At 37.9% G+C, this 27,888-nt stretch overlaps 3 protein-coding genes across 3 annotated transcripts; 2 read left to right on the plus strand and 1 right to left on the minus strand.

Moving 5' to 3' along the window:
- The first annotated feature begins 46 nt into the window (after window positions 1-46).
- Window positions 47-11,421, plus strand: bag6 (BCL2 associated athanogene 6). Its single transcript, XM_046862506.1, is given in 27 exon segments — window positions 47-236; window positions 637-747; window positions 2,008-2,125; window positions 2,997-3,226; window positions 3,398-3,469; window positions 3,558-3,680; window positions 3,865-4,046; window positions 4,320-4,449; window positions 5,257-5,460; window positions 5,617-5,719; window positions 5,722-5,835; window positions 5,963-6,022; window positions 6,164-6,313; window positions 6,438-6,598; window positions 6,736-6,820; window positions 6,918-7,285; window positions 7,480-7,762; window positions 8,065-8,234; window positions 8,325-8,378; window positions 8,483-8,585; window positions 9,206-9,330; window positions 9,432-9,566; window positions 9,866-9,913; window positions 10,027-10,194; window positions 10,290-10,397; window positions 10,592-10,738; window positions 10,920-11,421. Coding segments are annotated over 26 exon segments (3,621 nt in total). The 5' UTR covers window positions 47-236; window positions 637-663; the 3' UTR covers window positions 11,016-11,421.
- A 1,441-nt stretch (window positions 11,422-12,862) lies between these two features.
- tspan13a (tetraspanin 13a) lies at window positions 12,863-16,549 on the minus strand. Its single transcript, XM_046862505.1, has 6 exons — window positions 16,416-16,549; window positions 15,685-15,852; window positions 15,442-15,522; window positions 15,231-15,344; window positions 14,295-14,405; window positions 12,863-13,998 (listed from the first exon to the last, which is right to left on the minus strand). The coding sequence occupies exons 1-6, from the start codon at window positions 16,476-16,478 to the stop codon at window positions 13,924-13,926; spliced, it is 612 nt and encodes a 203-aa protein (XP_046718461.1). The 5' UTR covers window positions 16,479-16,549; the 3' UTR covers window positions 12,863-13,923.
- An 883-nt stretch (window positions 16,550-17,432) lies between these two features.
- ankmy2a (ankyrin repeat and MYND domain containing 2a) lies at window positions 17,433-24,965 on the plus strand. The gene is made up of 10 exons (XM_046863684.1): window positions 17,433-17,623; window positions 18,053-18,117; window positions 19,006-19,144; window positions 19,254-19,352; window positions 20,575-20,735; window positions 20,918-21,132; window positions 21,590-21,725; window positions 21,973-22,101; window positions 22,915-23,044; window positions 23,224-24,965. The coding sequence occupies exons 1-10, from the start codon at window positions 17,557-17,559 to the stop codon at window positions 23,361-23,363; spliced, it is 1,281 nt and encodes a 426-aa protein (XP_046719640.1). The 5' UTR covers window positions 17,433-17,556; the 3' UTR covers window positions 23,364-24,965.
- Window positions 24,966-27,888: the final 2,923 nt, after the last annotated feature.

Here is a 27,888-nt window from a genome sequence, read left to right on the forward strand (position 1 = left end):
AATAGCCCTAACCGGAAGTAGGTGTAGCCTACATTTAGTTCTTTCGATGCAGGCGTATACTGTATGCTAGCTAGCTCGGGTGACTTGGCTAGCGGTCAGAAATTGAAATTTCTAAAAATACTGTCATGATAATAAACACTATAATACAGGACACGGCGTGAGTTAGATACATTGGAAGGAAAAGGCAGAGTGAACGCAACAACCACGAACAGACAGTGATATAACCGACTTTCAAGGTAGGACCATGCTAGCTAAGCTAGCTTAGCACTTAGCGCTTTAGCTTAATATTATTAATGTAAGAATGATTCGGTATCGGTTCAGCTGCCTGCAAATAAATGTAGTACACCTGGAGCTGGACTTTATTTAATAGCACGACATTTCTTCTAGGTAACTTTTAAAGCTCACGTTGCTCTAGCTGGCCATGCAATTGGGCTACATGGCTAACTTTTAGCATCTACGCTAAATAACAGCTAAGGAGTGGAGTTAGTGGGTGGAAAGTTCAAGAAAGCGCTAGAAAAATGGCTCATGGTGTGATAGAAGCGACATTCGTCTTTCACTTCTGAAAGTTAATTGCACCTAGGTTGTTTTGTGTGTTAATAATGTAATATTGATATCTGCATATGTGTGTGTATTTAGTTGGCTGATCTTGAGCCTGGCAGCAGAATGGAGGAGCAGGAGAACAATCTGATAGATGTCACTGTGAAAACTCTGGACTCTCAGAGCAGGAGCTATACTGTGAGAGCACAGGTGGGTATCCATGCTGCTTTGAGCCTTTTATGCATTAGCATGTGTTTCTATTATGTAGTACAAATCAGTACATGCACAGCAAGTGATTGTGATTAGAATCAGCATAAACTTCTAGGGAGGTGATTTTGTCAAAAGGTATACATGTGCCAGAAGAATAGATGGTTAGTGCTTCAATTGGTCTTCATGATGGAGAATAAAAATTGAATAACCTTTTAAGGGTTGCATGTACAAGGAATTTGTCATGGTGTGCTGGTGTTATAAAAACTAGGAAAATTAAAGTAACAAATAAAGATAGACATTGCACAATTAGTGCAGGGTATGTCAAAGAAAGGCAGTGCAAATGATAATGTTTTTCAAATAAATCCACATGTGCAAAGTTAAAATATTGGAGATATTTGGAGATATTGCTGCTTCCATATGGAACTGCTGGACTTTGTTTATGCTGAATCAAGTCCTCATTCTGACACCACCACCCTGGATCCCGAACTTAGTTTGCATCTTTTGCTTGCTATTTTAGTGAATGTAACTTAATTATTAATAGGCTACGACACTATCGCATTGTTTTCTAAAGACGCATAGGCTGCATTGTCATCGAAAATAAAAAAAAGAATACGTAAGCAATAGAATATACTAGAGTGATCTCTTCTGGGGGCCATGAAGCATAGCCAGGGTGTTTGATTAAAAAAAGTTAGTTACTTCACTGCCGTTAAACATCTTATTTATCATGTTTTTCTAAATATTAGCTTGTTTGACAGTCCCTTTAATTTTGACAGGGTTTTATCCAAACCTTATCCAAACACAAAACATGTGCAGATACATAAATAACATCATACTGGATGAAACATGATTTGCGTGTAAACACTTCAAGAGTAAAATGCACTATAATACATTTAGAAAATTTATATTGTGAAATATTTATATAATTTAATTGAAAAATCTCTAATCTACATGGAGTTTATTCCTCATTAAAGGTGTATAGGGTAAGATTTGTGAAAAACAGGTCTCTGGGTGGGGTTGAATATTATTTAGTTGATTTAGCAACCCGTTTACACAAAGCTCCACTTCTAAAAGTGATGACAGTTTAACTAAAGTTAGTATTAGCATTTGGAAAGGCTTCTTTTTTATGTGCATTGCACAATCTAGACATTTAGCTTCGAGATCAATAAATGAAATCAGAATTTCTGCTTTCATTTCTGGATATTTACATCTCATTGTGTTAAAACAACCTATTAAGTGACACGTTATCTTTTTTCTCCCTAGATCACTGTGAAAGAGTTTAAGGAGCACATATCGCCCTCAGTGGGAATACCCGTCGATAAGCAGAGGCTGATCTACCAGGGACGAGTGCTCCAGGATGAGAAAACTCTGGCAGAATACAGTGAGGGCTTTCATCCATTTGCTTTGGCAAGCCTGTTTAGAGCTGCCTGTTTTGTACAGTTTGTCCTTAAGGGGTTTCCCAAAAGTAAAGCCAAATTTGCCTGATATCTCGGGTTGAAATTAAAGCGTGATATTAGTAGGATGCATTTCTTCATACTTTTGAGACATCAGAGTTATCCTCAGAAGTTTTATAATATTGTTAGACTCTATTGCAACTGACGTTCCATTTACATTTATGCAAAGTAAATAAACACTGCAATTTTATTTACAACTTGGCAATCCTAAATTGAATGATATTCAAACGCATTTGTGGACACCTTGCCATCACACGCGTACTTGCTCGATAAAACATTCTATTCTAGTCCCACTTTGCTGCTAAAATCACCTTTATGTCTGGGAAAGTTTGGAGCATGGCGAGTTTTGTTTATTCAGCCCTAAGTGCATTATTGAGATCAGGCACTGATATTTCGTGAGCTCTCTGTTTCTGTATAAACCTCACTTTGTGCATTGGAGTATTGTTATGCTGGAGCAGGTGACAGAATGTGAAGGCTTACTGCTACAGAATAATAATAATAAAAAATAAAAACATGTAGTTAAACACTTTCAACTTTGTCAGAACATTGCCCACCAATAATGACAGTGTGTACACATTTTTTAAATGAATTAATGAATGTAATATTTTTTTTTGTCAAATACACACTAAAGATCTTAGGATTAATAATTATGCTTTTATATGATGCAGATTTTGTTTTGGATAGTTTTTTCACTTTGAGAATTTTCTCTGTATTTGCATCATGTACTGTATAAATAATGCATGAGTGAATGATGCAAATCTAGAAAAGATTGCAATGTTTCTGTCCCTTTGTTTGCAGATGTAAATGGTAAAGTCATTCACCTGGTTGAGCGAGCTCCACCCCAGACAACTCAGTCAGGATCTGGCTCAGGGGGAGTAACCGGGACTTCGGCAGGCCCACAGCCTGGAAGCACCACAACTCCTCAGGCCATGCCTCATGGAGCCACACATGACCGCAATGCTAATAGCTACGTCATGCTCGGTACCCTTAATCTTCCAGTGAATGTCATGGACCCCCAGCAGATTCAGGCAGGGACTTGGGCTTTCTTTTATTGGTCAAACATACAGACGTCAGGTCTTTTATATATAGTATACACTGTTATACACGGAATAACTGCCTGTAAATAACTTGAGAAAGAATACCCATGTTTCCCGTAGACCATAGAAATACTAATGTCAAATGCGCATGTCTTTCCTCAGATGTCTATCCAGCAGTTAATGGCGGGCCTCGGGGAGGGTGTTAGGAATACACGAGTCGGCAGCAATAATGGGGTACGAGCGTCATTTTAGACATTTACATTTTTTTTAAGTCTTTGTTCAATATATTAGACATAATGGTATGTGTATGTTTCATTACTAGAATAATGGCTCAGTCAATGTGAACATTGATATGGATCAGACCCTGCAGAGTGAGCCCCGGCTGCGGCTGCTCCTGGCTGAAAATTTGTTGCGAGACACCATTGCCCTGATTCAGAGACTGGAGGTAATGAGGATCTCTTAAGCACATTTTGCATCACATTTCCGGATAAAATAACTAGTTATTGATTTTGTATTATGGACTATTGATACATTAATGTTGTTAAAAAAAAAAATCCTGAAGCTTTGCAAGTTTGAGAATTGCTGATGTCTTGTTTCACACTCAGTATTCGACTTTTCTGTGTTCATAGGGACAGCCCATGGATGGTTCCTCAGCTCAGGATTCTGCACCTCCTCCTGCCTCTTCCACCTCAACACCTTCACCTTCTGTCCAGCCCATGGACACATCCCCTCCTCCACCGAGCTCACCTCCATCATCCTCTAGCTCATCTCAGACTAATAATGCACCCCCTCCTCCTCCTTCAGGACCCAAGTAAGGACACATAAAAACTGAAACTTAAATGTTCATAACTTGAAAAATGGAATGATTACTTGGAAACTTGCCAAACCTATTGAATTAAAGGACTTTATGAACTTTAAAATTTAAGGATATGCAGTTAAGGATATGACACAAATATGATGATATTTGATGTTTATATTTGATGTTTATATGATTAATACCTTTATTTACCTAAAGTCTATTACATTTATTTAATGATAGAAATGCATTTTTGTTATTTGAATTGTGAATTCATGTTCCTTTCAGCCACCCCAGCCCTGCAGAAATGGTCGAGATGTTAGGAGAGCTAAGAAGAGTAGAGGAGAGGCTCCAGCCGTTCATCCAAAGAGCTCACTCCATCCTGGAGGCAGCTACCACTGCTGATTACAACAATAATGTATGCAAGGGACCCTCATGACTATCCCATTTACAACCATGTTGTCGGCCTGAAGTTTGAAGCTGTTGGTTTATGAACGAGGCTCCTCTGCTTCATCTGTCTTGTTCAGTCTCCTCCAGAGCTGATTGTTAGACTGATTGTTAGAGTTCTCTCCAGGGATCTGATGCTTAGTTTGATACCATGCGATTCTATTGATTGTAGCCAATTTCATTTTCAACGGGTAAAGCTTTCTGGCACTACACAGGGGGTGATTGTGCCCGATTGGGGGGAGAAAAAAAAGAGTCAGAATTGCGAGGAAAAGAAATTCAGAATTAGGCAAACTTTATATTCAAAGTGGCGGAAATGGGCCTACATATAAATCTTTTTCTCGCTGTTTTCTCCCCGTTCCTCTATTTGTTATTCTGCAGCATCTTCTGTGTTCCCTGTCCAAAGCTCTCCAATATTTAGTGTGTGGTGCGTGAGTAATAATGGTCCGTGTGAAACTCAGTGCTCCGTGTGTAGTTAAATGGACTTGAAGAATCGTTACAGCCCAAATATGATTAGATCGATAGTTCATATTAAGGCTCTTCAACCTATAGTTAGGAAAACCCACAGTACATGCTGGTTGAGCAGTATTACAGCAGCATTAAAAGTTTGAGTCAAAATATACACATTCTTTATCGCTTTCTAATTATGGTTATTATTATCAGGTTAGTGATTGTGCTAAAGGAATATTTTTTTTCTTTGTCAGTACCTATCAACATATACACATATAATAATACTGTTTATAAGTGTGATTTATTAGAAGAGAGAAACTGTTTTCTGCAGACACAAGGGAGAGAGGAGGACCAGCATGTCCTTAACCTGGTGGGAGAAGCACTTCGGCTCTTGGGAAATGCTCTGGTAGCCCTGAGTGATTTGCGCTGTAATTTGTCCAGTGCACCTCCCCGTCACCTGCATGTGATCCGGCCCATGTCTCACTACACGTCCTCTATTCTGCCACCAGGTGGACTGCATCAAATGCCCATACAGGTAAGGCCAAATGTGTGCACATATTTTGCAAACTAGAGCCAAAGCTTTTTGAGGATTCTAATAGTCCTTGGCTATTAACCTGTCTTTGTTTTACATGAAAGCATAATTGCATCTTATATATTTGATTATAATTTGCCATTTTATTGATGCTTTTAGGTTAATTTGGGGACCACAGTGACAATGTCAACTAATGGCAGACCACCAGCTGAGAGTCACCCTCAACCTGCTGAACAATCAGGGCAGCAAGGGCAAGGACCAACACCACGCCACAGCCAGGTATGGCCAATCAGCAGACTGGACAGCCAGGGCCCAGAGTGATACGCATAAGCCATCAAACCATGGAGCCAGTGGTGATGATGCAGATTAACATTGATGGTGGGTTTTTGGTGCGAGTGGGCATGTAGGTCTACGTATGTACATGCACAAAACATGCCTGCACAGACATAAAAAAGACATGTATGCAAGTGCAAATTTAAAATATACATCTAATTTTGTGTTTCAGATAATGGAAGCAATGCCCAAGGGCCTGGACCACAGAATGCTGCTGGTACCGCACAGCCTGGTAAGAGATGAACATTGTTCTCACCCCTGCACGTTTTTTTTTTTTTTTTTTTTTTTTTAAATGAGCATTTAGTCATGATGAGGGTTTGTTTTCAAAAAGCTTTACAATGTTTGTGTCCTAATTATGCATTTTATATCCCAGGAACCACTCCTATGCAGATACCTGGTTTACCTCCAGAATTCATGCAAGCCATTGTGAATCAAGTTACTCAACAAGCTATGGCCATGGCAACTGCTGCTGGCCAACATGGACAACAAGCTGCAAGCACTGCCACAGGCCCCACCCCTGCAGGTACAGGCCCCACCCCTGCAGGTACAGGCCCCACCTGCCGGTACAGGCCCCACCCCTGCCGGTACAGGCCCCACCCCTGCCAGTACAGGCCCCACCCCTGCCAGTACAGGCCCCATCCCTACAGGTACAGGCCCTATTCCCCCTCCCTTTCCCCCTCACCCACATCAAGCTAGGTTTGTATTTACCTTGCCACCCTTTACTCACCGCATGGCAAGTCCTTCCTTCACTACCAGAGGAGCCACCTTCAATCTGCGAAATCCTATGATGGGCCAGCATCCAGGCCAGGTTGGCACCTTAATTCAGTTTATAGTAGAGAACATCATCAAAGAGGCTCTAAAATATAGAATGTTTCTACTCTTGTATGTTTCTAGTTTCCTATATTTAAGTTACCTTCTTTGTGCATATATATTTCTGTTTTGCAGGCCACACCCATGAATCCAGCTGCTATTAATCAGATGATTAGTGGAATGATGGGACAGCTCTTTACAGGTGTTTCAGGCCAGACAGGTATGTTTACCACATATACAGCTCCCAACTTATAAAAATAAAATGAATATAGATAACTTGAATAAATATATATATATATTTATTTTATTTTTTACAGCCGGTGAAGCAACTTCCTCCTCCTCTTCTTCCTCCTCATCCTCTCACACATTCTCATTTTCCACCTCATCTTCCAACTCATCTTCCTCCTCATCCTCTTCTTCATCCTCAGCTTTCCCCTCAGCGTCTGCCACCAGTGCCTCAGGACCCACACACTCCACAAGCACCACTGCAAACACTGCTCCCCAGCCAGGACCACCCCCTGCACCTGCTCAGGGGCCTCCCATAATGGGCAACTTGGACCAGCTTCTAGGCTCTGTCTTTGGAGAGGGGGCTGCTGCTGGCCAAGCTCCAGGAGCAAATCCTTCTGTTACTGTGACAATGCCAGGAATACCTGCCTTTCTTCAGGGAGTCACTGACTTCATACAGGTCAGGAATCAGTTTAATAGTAAACATGGTTAAAATATAATATATAAATAAACCACTATATGATGTAACCTAGCTATCGAGCTCCCACAGTTTATGTGAAACTTTATGCCATATTTTTTATTATGGACCAAATGGTGAATGTGAATTAAAATGTGTATTCAGGCTTCTGTATAATTTGTGTACCTGTTTGTTAGGCCTCACAACAGAGCAATGCTCAGCCCCCCTCAGATCAACAGTCAGGCCCCACACCTACACCTACTCCTCCAACTGCTGAACCACAATCTGAACCGGTAGGAGGTGCCGCTGGTGAAGAAGTCCTAAATACAGAGCTCTTCACTGGGATAGTGCAGGGGGTCCTATCCACTATGATGGGCTCCCTAGGGGCTCCACACAACAACACTGAGAGTATTGCTCAGTTTATTCAGAGACTCTCCCAGACCAGCAACATTTTCACCCCCAGCACAGGAGAAGCCATGGGTAAGAGTGTGTGTGTGAAGCAAACAGTCTCCCTCTCACAGTGCGCAGGTGTTAATGTAGTTGCTGTTATGCCAAGATATGTACAGCTACATCATTTCCACATGAGCACAAAATGCTTCCCTCTATCTTTAAGCAGATGGATCTACAGATTTCAAGCTTATTAATGACAAAAAAACTATAAAGCATGCTATAAAAAAGTATTTTTATAAAAACTTTTACTGGCTTCCTAACAGTTAAATATATTTTAGGTCAATATGTTTTACATTCACACAGTTCACCTCATTTATCTACCTTGTGTGTAGGGTTTTTTGGCGACCTGTTGACTCTTGTGTGCCAGAATTTCTCCATGGTGGACATGGTGCTGCTGCTCCATGGTCAGTCTCAGCCACTAAGTCGTATCCAGCCCCAGCTAGCCCAGTTCTTCCAAGAACACTATCTGCAGGGCAGAGAGCCCACTGAGGCCAACATAGCAGTATGTCATTTCCTCTGTACACCTTTCATTTACACCTATCATAATAATTTCTGCCTGTACCCTTATTTCTTGTCTTTTTCTCAACCAAAGGCAGCTGCTGATAATCTAATTGGTGAACTAGATGAATATATCACAGAGAGTTTTGTGAGTGAATCAAACCAGTTTTGAATTTTACTGAATGTATATGGAAAATTATATTATTTATTGTGCATGCCTTTTGTTCTTATCTATCTCACTCGATCTCTCAGTCATCAGTCACAGTACGGGATGGTGTGGACATCACTCAGACAAACCGGTCATTTCTAAGACAGCAGCTTACTGACATTGCCACACACATTCTTCAATGCACAGGTATGTCCACAAACACTCATGTACATTGTTTATACTCCACTTCTGGATGCTTGGATGTCTGGAACATGACAGTTCAAATAAAAGTCTTAAAACTGCAGGGGAAAAAAATCTTTAGCTGTCAAGGATCAAGTTGAAGAGTTTAGAGATCTGCTTTCCTTCTACCCGAGTCATCCCAGAACTTCTGCATTGAAAATGAGCATTTGTTTTACATAGGAATTTTTTTTTAATAAAAGCCTAAGATATGCTTTAGGATAAGTGAGAATGCAGAGAGACTCGAACACCGAGAATGGACTTTTAAAACTCCTATTTCCATTTATACAGAAAAATCAGGAAATGCTGCTGCTTGATATCACTAAAGCCTGCGTACACTACCACTACACTACGATTCTTCTTTCGTACAAATTAATCTGTAAAGCAGAATATAATCTAACTGGAAAAGGGTTAAGCTTTCGCTTGAGCCTAACAAATAATCGATTTTGATTATTAAGTATAAAGAAAAAATACACCAGCATAAAGTTCTAGATTCAACAATAACGGTTAAAAATCAGAAACATATTTTAAATATTTTACATTTGAAATGCATATCCTTTGCTGTGATTGTATATTTACTTTCTTTTCAGATAATACGTTTGGACCACATTTGCTGCAGTTGTGTAACCGTGCTCTATTTGAGTGTTTGGCTCTCAATCTGTTCTGCCTGAGAGGAGAGCAGGCTGCCCTTACTGCAGTCATAAACAACCGTATCGTCAGTACTCTCCCTATAAGTCTTTCACGAACAGTATATTTCCCTCAGTTTTATTACAAGCACATTTGTATTAAACTTTATCTAACTTTATTCCCCTCCAGAGGACCATGTCAGCAGAGGTAAACCCCAGTGTGGTAAACTGGTTGACCAGTATGATGACTATGAGACTCCAAGTCATTCTGGAGCACATCCCAGTCACAGAGGAACAAATCTTGCACTATGTTGTCTACACTCAGGTAAGAGTGTCTTATTACACCAATACACTCAAACATTTTTACTTGTACATGCAAACAATCTTGATCTTCTAAAGGGTTTTTGTGTAAAGGCGATTCCCTAAATGGTGTACCAAATACCACATGCTAGTTACATTTTTTTTTAAGCTTTTGCCAGATATTACATATAGTTAAATGTAATTCTAATAAAATAATATTTATTGTTTTGAAATGGTCAGCATTAGTGTTAGATTGTACAATATCATGTTAAAGATTTAATAATAAATCTACAATTGATGTTTTATTTTGAAATTTCACATTAGGGTGAAGAAGCGAGAGAGGCACAGGAGTCCGAAAGTCATCCAATGGACGTAAGTATAATCATACAGATGGATAAAATGGTTGTCTAGAATTACTTAGATGTGTCTATGCACAATACTGTACTTGTTCAAAATCTAAGCTGTAACCTCTGTGTCCTCATCAGATGGATGACACTCTGTCTCCTACTCCAGCTACCACAGCTGAGGAGGCCATGGTAAGCTCCCAGGAAGAAGGTGCAGTTGGAGGTTCAGGTGGAGAGACGGGGGAAGCAGCAGCAGGAGGAGAGGAGCCTGGAGAAGAGGCTGAGGCTTGGGCAGCTGCTTTACCTCCTGTAAGACCTCTGTTTTCCTCCTTATTCATAATGTAAAGAATCCAAAGTGATTTTGTGGTAAATTGCTTAACAAACACATCCTCGTTCTCTTGTAGGACTGGGTGCCTATCATCAGGCAGGATATAAACAGCCAGAGGAAGATTAAAACACAGCCTTCTCTATCTGATGCATATCTACAAGGCATGCCTGCAAAGCGCAGGAAGGTAAACTGTTTCTCCCACTCTGATTTCACAACCAGACCAAGAAAAGCTTACTGATGTTTAAATAAACAAGGTCCTGATGATCTCATGTTCACACCACACAAGCACATTATTTTTTAATGTCCTTGCTTTAAAAAATTATAATCAAAGGTTTTCAGTGATTCTCCCAAACATGTGCGTTTTTCTGTTTTCAGCAGACAGCACAGAGTGACAGTCCCCGACTCACACTCTCTGAGGCAGTGAGCCAAGCAGCGAGAACAGTCGGTGTCACACCAGTCACATCGCCCAGTGCCTTACAGGAAGACCTGGAGAGACCAGAACTACAGGAGGCATACGCACAACAGGTACAGTGCACAGTAAGGCGGAGTAGCAGGGTCTTCCTTCTCAACTTACATCACAAAACCATTTTGATAAAAAAGAATTTCCCCTAATAACTGTTTTGTTTTTAGTGTTATTAGACCAATTCTGTAGCATTTTGACTGAAAGGGAATTAACTGTTTAATCACTTATTCTTTACATTCTTAGATGAAAAATGACATCAAACAACGAGTAAGAGAGGACCCAAATTTCAGCTGTAGAAGGTTTCCCAACACGCACACGGTCTTCTCCCCAGACTCATAACCTGCGTGGTTGTTTTTTTTTTTTTTTTTCCTGTCTGCTCCATGGTCCTCTTTCATCTGCTGCATGTGTATGCTCTTTCTTGTTTTTCTTTAACTGAGTTTAAACAAGATCCTTCATTTTGAAACTAGATTTTATGCCGTCTTATTGCTTATGACTCTAGTACTAAATTATTAGACAAGACTGCATTGTGGATTGTCCATGAGCAGGTCTATGACCGCTTTGCTCCTGTTCATGAAAGCTGGAAGTTGAAAAGGAAACAAGGAAAAAAAATGTCAAATGTGTAAAAAAAAGCATCATGTATATCCTGCCTTGCCTCACGAGTCACAGCTGTCATGATCAGTGCATTTCATATTATCCTGTCATGGCAAAGATCATTAAAATGACTACTTCTTTGTCCACACATTAACTGAACAAGTCCTTACCGTCTGCTTCCGCCAAGATCATGATCACCATCACTTAATATACTAAGTATACATTTTGCGGATATTTAAACGCACCATTCTTTAATTAAAGTGTTAAAAATGACATTGGTACAAAGATAATTCCATGCAAATGATCACCTTGGAGTTAAGCACACAAATTATATTCAGCAGTAAGGTCTAAAATTACCAGTTCTGTTTAAAGGAATATGTCCATTAAAGAATGAAAAATAGAAATCCTATTCAATATTTAACTTATTTTGTCTAATTAATATCCCAAATAAGGCTGAGGTTCAGTTCAGGCTGAACAATATTTATATTATTTATATTTCATATTCTTTTGTTTGATTCCGTTAATCTGCATCCATCATCAGATCTGTCAACTGTGAAAGGCTGAAGGAGGCCTGTCCCGTTTATAGCACATACTTTACTTTAGTCACATGTACAGTATATATCAGATTAACACAAACACAATAATTATAGCCTTATAATTATTAAGTCTTTTTAATATAAGAGCAGTTTTCCTGCAGGAGTCTTTAATATTCTGTGTTTGTTAAATGTATAGCATCAACAAAACTCGCCTTGAAAACTGCTTTATAGCTTTAAGACCAATATTCAGAAGTAGGATTTGCATTCACTGTTCACAACATGTACATTTTCACTGATATGGTCAATAGCAGTTCAGTATCAGTCAAATATGTAATGCTGAAAATGTCCTGAAATTGTCCCCTCTATTTTAGTTGTTGGCTTGCCTGCTGTGTAATTCAGAGAAAATAAAAGGGATTCATTCGGAAAAATTAATTTTAATTTTATGAATGAAGAAAACCTAATCAGCTTTACATTTTTAAGTTAAAAGTAAAGCTGTTCTGTTTAATTTGTGGTTTCTAAAACTAATTACAAGAAAATTTGTGTAGGACACTCGGTTAGCACAACCATATATTCCTGTTGAAAATCACCAGATTTGGTCCCTCTGTTGCTGTTACAATAACCTCCACTCTTCTGGGAAGACTTTTCAGTAAAACTTGGATTGTGGTTGTGGGAATTTCGGATCATTCAGCGAGGGGGGTTGGGCTCTGATTTTGCATTAGAAGGCCCTGGGTTTGAGATCAGGGCTCTGTGTAGGACACATTCTTCTACATTAAACTTCTCAAATGATGTCTGTATAAACCTTACTTTGTGCTTCTTAGTTGCATTAAAAGTAAAAATCTTCAATTCTACAGCATACAGATATGTTCAACACAACGGTGTAGGTTTTAGGCAACTGTTTGCACAAGAACGAGGTATGGGTGTCCAAATATTTTTGGCTAAACATTGTTAAATCATATACAGTAATTCAAGCAATTAATTATTTCATGAATGATATCTGGAGAGAAGAAACTTGTCACTAAAATTTAATTGAGGATATATACAAATAATTAGTCAGAAAAGTCTGTTTAGAATAAGTGTAATTCACAAGTGACAGATATACACAATGCAATAGAATACATTTTTATAACTTGTTAGGCTTTCTGTACAGAGTGGCCACTACATTCAGTAGAATACAAAGTCTTTTAAAAACATTACTGTACAGAGTAACACTGCAGCAATGTGTGAAACCTGTGATTTATTACAGTAAGTTAATGTATTTTAAACAGCAGTGGTGACCAGATTCCAGTATTACAGCTCATTATAAACTGAGGGATTTTTCTTTCTCTCCCAACAGCCTATTAAGCATATAGTTCTACCTACCCAAGTCCCTCCTTCATCATGGTAATAAACATTACTTCATATGAAGCACTGTAGACAGGTTCCTTAATCATGTGTTCATGGTTGGGTAAGATCTCTGTGCTGTGGCTCATCCATATCCAAATAAATGATGCAGCAGTTCCTGCTTATGTCCTGTTCAGAGTGCAACCACGTGGCCAGTGATTGTATACCTCTAGGGTAAAGTCAAATACCTGTGTGCTAATGTGGCCAATGAAAACGTGAAGCTTGAAGGTGAGAAGTTAATGAGCAGTTTCTACTTTCAGTTAATACAAAAGAAGAAATTCCCTGCACAAGAACTTTCCATTAGGGTTGAATTTACAAAACAAAGTGTTAAACTTTAGACTTTGCAAAGCCCAGGTATTCATTTATTAATATACATTTATTATTAGTTATATGTTTCACTGGTTTATCAAGTCACTTAAATTCACATCAACACCTCCCTTTACATTTCATGTTCTCTTCACAACACTGTTTAAGTTGTATTAGCGCTGACAGTTCCAGCTTTGTATTTTGCATTGTTTTCAGCTCAAATTTTCTAAAATGCCTAACAACTATTTAAAACAAAATTTAAACTAAACAAATGGGCTAACATTTCCAACACAATAATGAAACCATAGTTATACAATTAATAAAGGGATTTACAATAAAAATACAACCATAGGAGTCATTCTCTATTAAATGATTTGCTCTGTGATCATAAGTATTGAGCAGCATCTAAACTAAAACACAATCTGAAAAGTTTCTCAAAGGAACGCTCGAGGATTTAAACGAGAGCCTTTTAGATTCCTATATCTGTATGTTAGCCAAACACCCAGAATCTGAAATGAGAAAATTTGACACGGTAGAAATAAAGCACAAAATATAAATAGGTTAGAAGATTTTCATGAACAAAGAGGCAATATATGTGGTTTTTTTTTTGTGCAAATGATTTCCACTTACAGTACAACAATTCAATAAAATTTATTTCAAAGTTTCTCTCTATTTTAATATATCTCTCCATTAAATTCACACATGATTGATCAAAAAAGGCTGTTTAGTATTAATAAGCATGTAAACTAAACCCTATTACTTGTAAAGCCACAACAAAGAATAGCTGAGAAATGCAGTGACTCACCTCAGTGAAACTGAAAAACAAACTCGTTCCTCCCACAAAGTGCAGCACATCATCAGCGTACTCCAGCATTTTATCTGAACAAGGTTGACAACTTTGTGTTCCCACACATGACTGTAGGCAAAGGAAGGCAAATAATACTAAGGCACTATAATAAGAAAAGCATTTAACGTGTGTGTGTGTCTGTGTGTGTCTGTGTGTGTGTGATTGTTTTCTAATTGAGCAGCATACAAAAAATTATTAATAATTTATTTGCGTTATATATAAAAAGCAAATAAAAGGTATTACACCACAGTGCAGCTGAATCTTCAATAATGATTGGTAAGAAGGTTGATTAATTTTCTCCAACAGTAGTTCCAGCTGCAGAGTCTAATACAGTATCATTTCCTTTGTAACAGACATGTATGCCAGATGGGCAATAGATTTTTGTGTGATCGCTGATATAATCAGGTTTATGTGTCAAATTTTAGGACAGCTTCCAGTATCAGCACTTTGGTACACTTACTGATTGAAATCAATCCAATTGTATTTATATAGTGCTTTAAACACATTTTGGACATTGTCCCAAAGCAGCTTTACAAAAACAAATAGATTACAAATACACATTTTTAATTTATGAAGCAGTCTGCAAGTTTATCCCTAATGAGCGAGCTGATAAATTGCAAGTGATGCATAGGACTTTCAGTTGCACTGGAGGTCCTCATGGTCTTTCAGTAAAGTTTTTTTTTTATTACTTATGTTACTTTTTCTCTTTTCTCTTAGAGTGAGAAAAATAGAGATTGTAATGAGAGAATGGTCTACTATAAGCAGATGTAGTTAATTTAAACTAATGTTAGGTACAAATATCCAAAAATGTAAATAGTTACAAACTGTAAAAGCAACTCGATGTTCATTAATGCAGCGAATTGTTCAGGCTAACTCTGTAAATAAAACACTTACAGCCTTGCATGTTCCGTTGTAGTTGACCTCTGAGAAATAACAGCAGTTCAGTGATCTCTCCAAATCGGACTGCAGGACCTCAGACTTATTCCAACCGATCTCCAGGAGCAATTTCTGCAGGAGAAGAAGTATAGACGGTAGATCGCTATTCCACTAGCCGAAAAAGAAACGTATAGTTACAAGACTGCTTCCAGTAGTGCCATCTGATTACCTGCTGTTCCTTATTGATCACCAGGCTTGCGCAGGACACAGAGAACTGCACAATGAACACCACGAGAAGGATGAGCATGTACTGTCAGAAGGTTAAAGTTATTCACACGTAGGAAAGCCAGACTAATGAAGGAAATACCAGACATGAAAGCAGCGAACGATTCGATATCGAGTTTATCGAAAGGTGTATATAGAAAAATATAGAATACGGTTGAGTAGGAAATTAACAAACTCTGAAGGATACAAAGAACAAGAGGACTTGGTGATGCTTCATTGCTGCACACAGACCCAACATCGCCACGAAGAAGAGAAAGATGCCCACGATGATGATGGCAGCGACCACACGAAAGCTGGAGACCAGATCCACCCATTTGCCCCAGGCTGCCCCTGCTATTAACAGCAAACTCACCAACTGTACAGGGTTACAGAGACACAAACTTTTCTCCATCATCATATTATTATTAATATTATCATTACTGTTATTAAGTCAGGTCAAGGTTTATTTATCATTTGTACATAAGGTCAAAACAAATATACATAGAAATGCTTCTAGTGAGACTCAAGTTAATAACGTTACAGTATATGGCATACTATTTAATTAAAAATAAAAGGAAATTAGATTTTAAAAGTATAAATTAACCAATTGGAAAATAGGAAATAAGGTGAAGTGTTGTCCTGTATTGAGGTATGACAGAAACCTACTTTAACCTTCTCAAACGTTCTTTTCACAAGCAATAACATTACTATTTATAAGATATTTAACATCAATGCCATAAATTTACACGAATACATGTGCTAGTATAGATAATATTATTAATGCATACAATAAACAAATACTGGAAGGTTAAAGATCAATCACAAACGTATGAAGTCCATTTTCAGGCACGTCATTTACAACTAGACAGCTTCCAAATTCAATACAGAAACACACTTTATAAACAAACAACACTTTTTAAATCTTTTTTTTATATTTACCATATAAAGAATGTTTAAGGCGCAGAGAGTATATCTCGAACAAACAAATCCTCCACACGCCATTTTAATAGTTTATTTCCGAGCTCGCGCTTTTCCAACAGGTAAAAGACTGAGGACTAAAGTGAAAGGTGAGTTCCCCGCCTTTTCCCAGTGGCGTACCTGCGCAGGAGCCTCGCTATGATTGGTCAGATCTTTAACGTTATGCAAATGAAGGATCAAAGTACAAAAGGCGGGGCCTCCTGTCAATCAGTCTTAATGACGTCATTCATAAAACAGGTTCATTGTTTATATACAGTATTAGATTTAGATAATAAAATAATGCTGATATACGTAGATTATTTAACGTAGAAAAGACGTATATAAGTGGGTTACAATCAGCTTTAATTATTAACCCTAATCATTACATATTTAATTGAAAATTATTTTTTTTACTAAAAAAGTTAGTTTAGTTAGAAAAAAAAATTCAACCAAGGTTGCCAGGTTGTGTCACACAAATTGTGATAGACATAATTGTATTGTTTAGGCAGTAAAAAAAATAATAATAATAAATTGTAATTTTTACAGTTTATGATGTGTGTAGTATTTAATATCTGTTATTAAAGCAGGCAGCTTGATTTGCCTAGTTTTTATAAGAGGATTTACTAAACCTTTTTTTTTCTAATTTCTCTGTAAATTTTCCACATGCAATTCATTAAAGCAGTGCCCTAATTCTCCCAATAATCAAATAATATGTTTATAAAGTTAAAAGCTTGTCTGGTGGTAAATCTGGAGTCTGGGATGAATCTTCTAGACTTCTGTGGCCTAAACCACTACAACACACCTATTTCAAACTATTTATAATTTCACTTTCTATAATTTATATGGAGCAACCGCATTATATTACAAGTAACCATTTTATGTTAATGAACTTGTAAGCAAAATCTGACACCACATTTAGTAATTTATAGTATAACGTTTGATGGTACACCCCCATTAAGTGTACACATGGTACAGTCTACTTGACAGCTTGGGGGAGAAACTGCACGTTGCAGCTGCACTTCATATCCACTGTCTGTGTCTCACTGTAGACTGCTAACGCCACTGCAGCACACTTATTATTTTAGATTTTTTTTAATATTAAAAGGTCCTATTTAGCTTCATTATGTCAGTCATAAAGAAGGGAGATTTAACCGACTCTGAAAAGGATCTCCTTCTGGTTATTGCTGCAGGTATTAGCTAGCTAACGGTTAGCATGCTAGCCAGCTAACTTAGTTTTAATTGATTGGATGCTAGTAACATTGTAGGCCAGATATATTACACATATATATGATGCTAGTTTGCTTTATTTGAGGCGAATTGTATTAAAACGTGCTACGGTTTATGAAAGTATTGCTGTTTTATATTAAATGCTTCAATATTTAGCCAAATAACAAAGTCTGAGAAAATTAGCCAGTTTGGTGGCAACCTGTTGTTCACACGTTCAGATAAAATCCGTGATCTATTATTAGTTTAATGAATTATAATGAACCCCATTATTGAAATAATGCCATGTTTAACTTGTCAGTTGTGGCGATATTGGATGTAAATTATTGTTAAATGATAGAGAGAGAGAGAGAGCACTCTCATGTGAACTAACAATCTGTCTGAACTGTGTGTAGGAAATGTACAGGAAGCTTCAAGGCTGCTTGGATCAAAAGATGTCCGAGTGAACTGCCTGGATGAGGTGAGTGCACTGAGTAAACTCTTTTACACGTGTTTTTGTGGTGTAATAATAACAATTAAGATCCAGATAAAACTACTGCGAGATCACTGCATTGTCCACTGGTGATCTGCCAAAATCAGATGCCACACACTTTTTACTTACCGGCTGTGCTTCTAAATAATTGCATGAATTGCTTTGTTTTTGTTTGTGGCAGTTCCTTGTTTAAATGGTTTTTAGGCATTACACGATTTTACTTTAATTTCACATCTTTAATCATCCTATCAATACATTTTTTGCATCTCTTCATGGTCAAATTCAAGCAAAGGAACCATTACTTCAGAAGAAAACATGCAGAAAACTTGCTAGATCAGTAGAAAACCGTCCTTTGGTCTGATGAGTCCAAATTCAATAATTTTGGTTACAAGCGCTGTCTTTTTTTTTTTTTTTTTTTTTTAGACGATAGTATACAGAAGGCTCCTGAATCTGTGGTTCCCACTGTAAAGCATAGGGGAGGACATAATTACATCATAAGTACAAATCCCAGCCACACAAAGCTGCCACTCCTGGGCCAATGGACAAGGTCCTTAAGCCCATATCAGCTCAGTTGTATGAATGAGATAAATGTGAGTCGCTCTTTAAAAGGGCGTCTGCTAAATGCCTTAAATGTAAATGCGATTTAGTCAAAATCGAGGGCACTCTTGTCTAGCATGGCAACCACAGCATTTTGCAGTGACCTTCCATCCCATCTGGTTTGCACTAAGTGGCACCATAAGTAGTACCTGTCTAGTTAGCGGGACCAGAGATACTCCAATACATCTCTTGCATTTTTTTCTTTGATGAGTCCATATCTTTTGAAATCATTTATATCAAACTTGCTCTTTTTCCTTTTTTTTTGTAATTTGTCCTCAGTATGGCATGACTCCTCTCATGCATGCTGCATATAAGGGCAAGGCAGACATGTGTAAGCTGCTATTGCAACATGGTGCAGATGTCAACTGCAACGAGCACGAGCACGGCTACACTGCTCTCATGTTTGCAGGACTCTCAGGTATGTTTCAGGAAACCTTGAGATATTCAGTAATTTGTGAACAGAATGTTAATCCCTAAATCAAGATTATATAATGAAGTCAGTCATTTTCTGCTTTATTGTGTTTCAGGGAAGACAGATATCACCTGGATGATGTTAGATGCTGGAGCAGAGACTGATGTGGTGAACTCGGTAGGCAGGACAGCAGCACAAATGGCTGCTTTTGTAGGTGAGGAACACAAAGCCATAACACTGCTAACAGCTCATAGCTCAGTACTCAGAGACACAGCTGGAAAACTGGTGCTGCCTCGGAAGGTACTAAAAGTTTCAAATTCGGCCGACTTTAGATTCAAATAATTTTCTTAATTTGCAGCAAAAAAACTAAAACAAAAAACACTCTTCACACACATTTAGCAAATCCTTAAGCACATAAGCCTTTAGCTAAATCTTACAGTATCTATACAAGCACAGAGACATTTTCTGAGACTTTACTGTTTATAAATTTATCTTCACTTTGAGACTAATCATTATTACATAACTGTAATTTATTGGTGTTTAATTGGAACCTTGTCTGATTGGTCCTTAATTGAAACCTTGTCTGATGTTAGCGCTTGTATTCTGTAATGATCTGATATTTATATTATATTTTGTAAGCTTTTAAACCATATAATTTTAAGGTAGTATCTCTGGAAAGCTACACAGTAATGGGACCAACCCTGACACAATTCGGTCAGTTTTTCATGGAAAAAAAAACCACATGAATATTTACATGAAAACAAAAAACCATAAATGAATGGAAATTTTTTATTATCATAAATAAAATAAATTTATCATGATTGGTGTGGCATCATTCTTATTGCTATATATCAAGTTATGGAGCATCATCGCACCCCTCCCCTTCTAGTTTTGAATAATTTTGATGTAATTTTGACCAGAAGCTGTATCTTGGAAACTGGTGCCAATTAAAACTCAGGACTTAATTTTCCATTATTCCTAACCCAATTTTCTGGTAAAAATGTGGCTACTTTCATTTCTAAGGCTTTCTCCTTATAGACCAGTGTAGACCCATTCATTAAATTCATACTGGGTTGTTCTTTTTTAATTCATTTTATAATAAGTATGTGATGTTTCACCTTCATTTAGGACACATTTGTTCCTTTCTACTCCAATGAAGTTTTTGGATATTTTCAACAACTTTCTCAGTGTGTTTCTGTTTCTCTCCCTCTTTTCTTTAAGTAAGACGTAATTCGATGTCTGATGTCTGCTCTGGCATCTTATCTGCAAGAATCCGTATTAAACTGCTTGTGTACATAAACCTATATAACAAATGTATATACTGTTGAGTTATAAGGATAATGAAGGAATGCTCTTTTGCTGTGTGCTCTCTCTCTATATATCTCTCTCTCTCTCTCTCTCTCTCTCTCGCTCTCGCTCTCTCTCTCTCTCTCCAGGGCAGCATGACTGTGTGACTGTTATCAATAACTTCTTCTCCCGGAAGAGACTTGATTACTATACAAAACCCCAAGGCTTAGAAAAGGAACCAAAACTACCTCTTAAACTGGCTGGACCTTTACACAAAATCATCATGAGCACAAATCTTAACCCTGTGAAGGTATCGGATTATAAAATCTACACTCTGATTTGCATGCAGTAAATTCTATATCTCTATTTGATCCTATTTAGAACATTTTATTTTTAATACTGATCAACTATTATTGATCGAAAATGCAGCTTTTTTATCGCTTATTTGTTCGGAGTGACTGACTCGGACTAAACCATGCTCTCCTGCTTCAGATGGTGATGCTGGTGAAGGAAAATCCTCTACTCATGGACGCAGAAGCTCTTGAGAAGTGCCGTAAAGTGATGGAGCTGATCAGCGAGAAGTGTGTAAAGCAGCAGGACATGAACGAGGTGCTGGCCATGAAGATGCACTACATCAGTTGTGTTCTGCAGAAATGTTGTTCCTTCCTCAAAGACCGGGAGGATAAACTAGACGGCCTCATCAAGAGGTACATTTTAGTTGCTTTAGCTTTGAAAATAAATATTTGATCTCTGATCATTTCCTGGAAAACTCAGTTTCATGTTCAGAGTTCAGATCTGTAGCAGTTATTTTAGCTCAACAATGATTTGATACTCATTCTACATTCGGTGCAGGTTGCAGATGTTTTGCTGGTGCATGTTTCTACCGGTTTTGCAGCCCAACCGTTACATTATCAACATTTACATCTTTCAGGATCAATTCACATTTTAAATATGGCTGCTATACTTTTTTTTATTATTGTTTTTTTTTTTTACAATAATTATTAAAACACACAGCAATGTTTAAACCTCTGATTCTCTAATGCGGGTCTTGTGTTGCTCGAGTTGCCTCGGTGACAAACTTGATGCTCACCAGAACCGAACTGCACCTTGCCAATGGAAAAGCTTTCATAAACCCCCCTTTTAAACAAATCCTTTTCGTTTCAGTCTACTAAAAGGACGAGACAGTGACTGTTTCCCAGTGTTCCAGGAAAAATTTATTCGAGAGTGCATCCGGAAATTTCCTTACTGCGATGCGACGCTACTCCAGCAGCTTGTTAGAAGTATTGCTCCTGTGGAAATAGTGAGTAATCCTCGAGCCTGCTTCTAAATATCAATTTGATTTTAACTGTATATTTTTAATGCAGTCTGTTATTCCTGTTTAGCATTTTGTATGTTCCTTTATAAAGCAGGCAGAACTATGACAATGTTTGTGTGTATGAAATATCTTCCTGTGAAATAAAGTCCTTCCTTCAAAGGCCAGACAGTTAAAAGTGTATGCAACACTACATTTGTTTAAAAAAATAATTTTGTGTGTGTATTCCGACCAGGGTAATGACCCCACAGCTTTGTCAGTGCTCACCCAAGCCATCACAGGGCAAGTAGGCTTCATGGATGCTGAGTTCTGCACCACCTGTGGGGAGAAGGGTGCAGAGAAGAGGTGCTCTATCTGCAAAATGGTAACGTTTATTGCTCCTTTTTATGATCATTCCATATCTGGTATTTGTGCCATAAGCCATTAATGTAAAACAAATTAAATTCTCCAAGAAATACACCGATCAGGCATGACATTGATATTATAACATGGCGACCGGATCTCTGCATCACGGCACCTGTTAGTGGGTGGGAGGGATATATTAGGCAGCAAGTGAACATTTTGTTCTCAAAGTTGACGTGTTAAAAGCAGGAAAAATGGGCGAGCGTAAGATTTGAGTGAGTTGGACAAGAGCCAAGTTGTGATGTCTAGAAGACCAGGTTGGAGCATCTCCAAAACTGCAGCTCTTGTTGGATGTTGCTGGTCTGCAGTGGTCAGTATCTATCAAAAGTGCTCCAAGGAAGGAACAGTGGTGAACCGGCGACAGGGTGACGGGCGGCTGAGGATTATGGATGCACGTGGGGAGCAAAGGGTGGTCTGTGTGGTCCGATCCAACAGACGAGCTCCTGTAGCTCAAACTGCTGAAGAAGTAAATGCTGTAAATGCTCAATGGGTCAGGACTGGTTTGGCAGCAAAAGGGGGACCAACATAATATTAGGCAGGTGGTCATAATGTTGTGCCTGATCAGTGAATATTACTGTTATACTAGTCTATCAATAAGATGGACATTCACAAAGCATGTTAGTATTTGTTGGGTTTTAAAAAAATAATTGAGTAATTACATTTGTAAATAAATAAATAAATAAATAAAGGATCTTGGTAGCCTAAATAATGACCAAACGACATGAAGTAAACAAGCTGTGGTAGTAACATTCTCATTTTATCATATTCTCTTCAGGTAATTTACTGTAACCAAGACTGCCAGAAGCTGCACTGGTTCACCCACAAGAAGATGTGCAAGAAACTCCAGGAGCAGAGGAAGAAGCATGAGGCTGAATCAGCCAAGCGACAAGAGAAACAGGCCAAAGGTATTCTCCGCCTGTGGCTTTTAATATGTTCCTTTGATTTGAACCACTTCACAACAGAGCTCTGCCAGTGCTTTCTTGTGCTGTCAGGTTACAAAAAAAAAAATATATGAAAAGCACATGACTTCATTAAAAGCGCCAGCAATTATTATGATGTTGACCCGAGCTTCGATTCTCTCCAGAATCCGAGGAGAAGAAAGCGCTGGAAGAGGCGAGCAGCAGCATGGAAAATCTTTCTGTTGAGCAGAGTGAAGTTACCAGCACGTCAGATGTTCAAATAGAAACCGAGAGCACCGTCCCCATTCAGATAACTTCAGACTGAGTCATGTGGGTTAAACAGAGACGACGTTAGCCTGAGTCATTTCCCATAATCGCTGTCAAGCCCTGCCTCAGCCAGAACACTGATATCCATGTCGTCCAAAATCTGGAGACCTTCTGAAGGTTGCTGTCAGAGGAGAGTTTTTGGAAAATGAAATCTGAAGGAAAACCTAGAAAAGCTTTCAACACAGGCTTCCCATCAACACGAGACACATTTTACTGCACTGTTTGTTCTCTTATAGCTAGCGTTATGTATGTGATCAGGAATATCAGAAATAGATTTAGTATAGAAGATATATTTATGACCGTAGGTCTTAAGTTAAAACTCTTGTCGCTGTAATACTGGTACAGAGGATAAAGACGTTGAAGCATATGCCTTAAACCATGTTGGCAAGTCTGCAGTGGTGACTGGGGAAAAAAATTATTATACGTTCTACAGAAGACTTAAAAACACCACGTTAGGCAAGAATATTTTACAGGTTGAGCTGATGCAAGCTGATTTTTTGAGGATCTCATAAATTATTTTTTTTGGAATGGAGTTGCATATTCGAATATTATAGTTAAGGTGACAGGATCTCATAAGTAGGAGAATTTTTTTATTTTTATTTATTTTTTTTTTTTGCCGTTTGATGTTAAAGAAAACTCCATTTGAAGTCGGTGTCTGACAGTAATGATTTTGCCTGCAGTTGAACCCTGCTCCTCCAGAGGGTGCTCTTGAGCTCCTCCCATGCTGTTCCATTCTATTGTAGAGAACTCTATGATGGATCTCAGATGGCCCTGAGATCAATGAGGTTCTCAGTTTTATCAAATGGGCATCTGAAAATGCCACACAATACACTATGTTTTTCATCACTTATTCAAAAACCCACCCTTATTAGCATGTGATATATATGCTGCATCTGTACATAAAGAAAGCGATGTAGCAGCGCTTTAGTACTTTATTTTGTTCAGCTCTATTGTGCCCTCATTTGTCAACTCTACTCAAACAGAACATTTTCTAATAATTCATTCTCACCATTTTGTAGATCATTAAATAGCCAAGATTAGCCTCTGCTGCAACTTACCTCGATTGAATTCTTCAACTTTCGTTACCTCACTACATTTCCATTGGATTTTTCATTAATATTTTAATAGTATAAATAATTACAATATAGTCATTAATAATGCTACTAAAATATAGTAAGCTCTACTGCTTCTCTATTTAGAAGCCAACAACAAAATCTAACTTTTATCCCCTATGCCTGAGAACAGTAAGAAAAAAAAAAATCAACAATGTTCTCTTGTGACATCAGAGCAGTGCTATGAACTTTTACCAGGAATAATAAAAATACAGCACCAACCAACAAATAAACACCAGTATTTCAACTTGTATCTCTTTTCTATAGACTTATTTACTTTGAGAACTTTGTTTGACCTGGAAAAAATGATGAAAGGGTTATGTACATCAGGAAAAGATACATAAACATTTCCCTCTGTCACAGACAATCATACAGTATATAAAATAAATGTTTCATATCTGTAGAATTAGAATTTTCTCCATGATATTCCTATATGAGGCAGACACAATCTGTACTTTTTTACTATAATAAACATTTCAACAAAAACACATTTACAGTCTTGTTTATAATCTCAGGAACATGTTGAATTATGGGACTAGTGCGAGTTTATGGCAGTGTTTCAGCAACTAAGATGTCTTTCCCACTGATATAACACTTGTGCATTTGAGTAAATCTTAGGTATTTCTTAACACAGGTGGTGATTCCTATCATCTTTCACATCAATATATGTCCATATTTTATAAATAACTTCATTTTATTTTAATTAAAACTAAATTAAATAAAATTATAAGATTAATAAAATCTGAACTTGACTACAGACATGCAAAAGTCATAGTCACACTTTGTATAAATATTGTAAGTGCTTTATTACAGTTTTTCTCAGATGCTTTGGAGCAATTCCCGGATCAGAAATAAAATTCTCAAAACTACTTGTTCAGCCTCCACATCATTTAGTCACTTGTGCACATCATTAAAACATTTTTCGTTGCTTTGATCAAATTGCAAATGCTTTTGTACATTATTTGATTTATTGTGTACAAGTGTCTGCTGTTTCCTACAGTATCAGTTGTTTGTCATGTTGATCAAAATATATTATACTGGTTTCACCTGAATAGTCTTAACCCCCAAAACACCTGGGCATCAGTTCATTGCAAAAGTCACGGAATGCAAAATGGTTAAACCAGTTGTCATCATCTGTCAAGCTTAAATTTCGATTAAACTTTTCTTTGTAAATGTGTCTAGAATCGCGTGAACCTTCACTTGGCGACAGACAGAGCAAAACACAGAATTACAATTTCTGAAAATGGAAGAACCACCAGGAAATGAACAGTACAGTAAAAGTGTGAATCCTATCTGGTCTCTGGCAATCAATAATCAATCAAATATGCAATCAAATAAAAAAAAAAAATTGTGCTGTTGAAATTCATAAATGCAATACAGAAGAAATTCAGAACCGTACTTTACATCAGGGAACACTGAAACTGTTCCCTGCCATACTGATATAGTATAATTCTATACAATTCTATGCTTTGTTGCAACCAGTGGTAGGCTGTCAGGGCCAGCAGAGCGTTCTCTGCTGGCCTAAACACTATCAGAAGCACTGACCTACATTTACAACCTAAATTCTAATATTTGTTTCATGAAATTGTATTAATTTATTCCCAACAGTTTATTCACTTTATTTTGTAGTGTTTCTCTTGGCTGCACTGCTTCCAGCACATGTATGTGGATGTTAGATTTTTTGTCCAATCAGATTTCAGCCTCTATGTGTTGCCATGTCAATCTAATCTGCCCAGAGCCTTCAAAGTCAATACTGCTGGCCCTTTTACAATTGAGAATATTACCAACTGGTCTGTTTCTTTAACCAATCAGATATCATATTTGCCTCACAGGGAAGCTAGCTAGCCCAGAATACCGGCAGCAATTTTACGCCTTCTGATTGGTTGGTCAGAGGGAAACTGGTACAGCCAAGTTCGACTGGCAAAACACAGAAAAGCTAGACATTGTGAGGAGAGAGATCGACCAACCCTGAAGCTAGCTAGGAAAGGGTTTGTTCGCCACTTCCAGACCAGTGAATACGAGCGGTACCACTGGATTACAGGCTCTGAGGAGGCTGGTGAGTAGGTTGGATTTTATTTACATTTGTAATGTTTTTGTCATGTTAATAGACAAATATTGATTCTGGACTGCTCTATATGATGTATGTGGCACAGTTGTGGTGGTAGTGTAGGGGTTTGGAGTTTTTTTAACTGGGTTTCTTGCTTTAGTAAAATGGTTTTCACCCTCCATATGTGAAATGCCTCTCTCTCTCTCTCTCTCTCTCTCTCTCTCTGTAATGCACACGTTGTTATATAGTATTTATGTATATTTTGTATAGTATTGATGGTTTCTATAATTACGACGTGATAATGGTGGTATTAAGAGGTGGATTAAGTCGGGCAAGTCCTCACTGAAGGCCCAGGTACCAAATGCACGGCCTGCCACTGGTTGCAACACTTAGAGAAGAAGCACAAATGCATGTGAGGGGCAGGTGTCCATATATTTTGGTCATATAGATAGCTCTATATTCACGACTGTTCAAAAGTCAATGCTCATTCACCTTTTCTGTCTAATAATTGAGCAGATAATAAGTGATGGACAACGTATTCCTATGTAAACATATATCTCAAGTGGTTGCATACATTATTTATATGTCAAATATGAATCCATCCACAACACACACATTCTCACACTCATTTACAACTTGGGGCAATTTAGCCTATGCAATTCACATACTGCCATGTTCTCAAGAGGAAAGCAAAGACCCCCAGACTAAACCCACACTGAGAATATTATGAGTTCAGGATTGAACCAGGGACCCTGGAGGTGTAAGGAAGTAATTTACCTGCTACACCACTGTGCTGCCTCAAGGCTTTAGCCTACAATATTACCTTTCTGACAAGTATATAAACAAGTGACATGTTAACTTTCTGACAAGTCGCTACTTGGATCAGTTTTTTGGGGAGTTCAAGGGAACTCACTGAGTGTTTGGAGGTTCTACACGTTTCTCAGCTCAGCTACGGTTTCATCCAGGCTCAGTAAGTGGTTATTGTGAAGCAGCAGCACTTGGAGATACCTCAGGTAATTTAGAGCTCCTGATTGATTGATTGAATTTTCTACATTTATGCTAGCTGCTAGTTCTTCGGGTACATTTTATATACTCAATAATCATGCTCAGTGACTCTAGCCAAAATTTATAGAATCTAGCCAGTGTCAGTCCCTCTTTACTCATTCCTTAAGTAGATAAATGAGTCCCATTGAACCACCACTGACCAGATTATACTGTATATATGGGTGGTGATTCATTCTCATAACATCAGTAACCCAGACATGGCAAAATGTGAGGAAACACAAATATCTGGCTAGCAGAAGTGTGCTAGTGTTCAGAAATGAACAGATTAGATACCACAGGTTTTGGTGAGGGAATAATCA

Source organism: Silurus meridionalis, chromosome 12 (genome assembly GCF_014805685.1).
Source record: "Silurus meridionalis isolate SWU-2019-XX chromosome 12, ASM1480568v1, whole genome shotgun sequence".
NCBI lineage: Eukaryota > Metazoa > Chordata > Actinopteri > Siluriformes > Siluridae > Silurus > Silurus meridionalis.

Excerpts from the sequence above, each read along its gene's own strand:
- tspan13a (XM_046862505.1), bottom strand. The coding sequence starts at position 16,478 with ATGGCGTGTGGAGGATTTGTTTGTTCGAGATATACTCTCTGCGCCTTA. Across the intron at positions 15,345-15,441 it reads TGATCAATAAGGAACAGCAG|AAATTGCTCCTGGAGATCGG; the intron begins GTAATCAGATGG and ends CTTCTCCTGCAG. Across the intron at positions 14,406-15,230 it reads ACAACGGAACATGCAAGGCT|TCATGTGTGGGAACACAAAG; the intron begins GTAAGTGTTTTA and ends CTTTGCCTACAG.
- ankmy2a (XM_046863684.1), top strand. The coding sequence starts at position 17,557 with ATGTCAGTCATAAAGAAGGGAGATTTAACCGACTCTGAAAAGGATCTC. Across the intron at positions 21,133-21,589 it reads CTAGACGGCCTCATCAAGAG|TCTACTAAAAGGACGAGACA; the intron begins GTACATTTTAGT and ends TTTTCGTTTCAG. Across the intron at positions 22,102-22,914 it reads GGTGCTCTATCTGCAAAATG|GTAATTTACTGTAACCAAGA; the intron begins GTAACGTTTATT and ends TATTCTCTTCAG.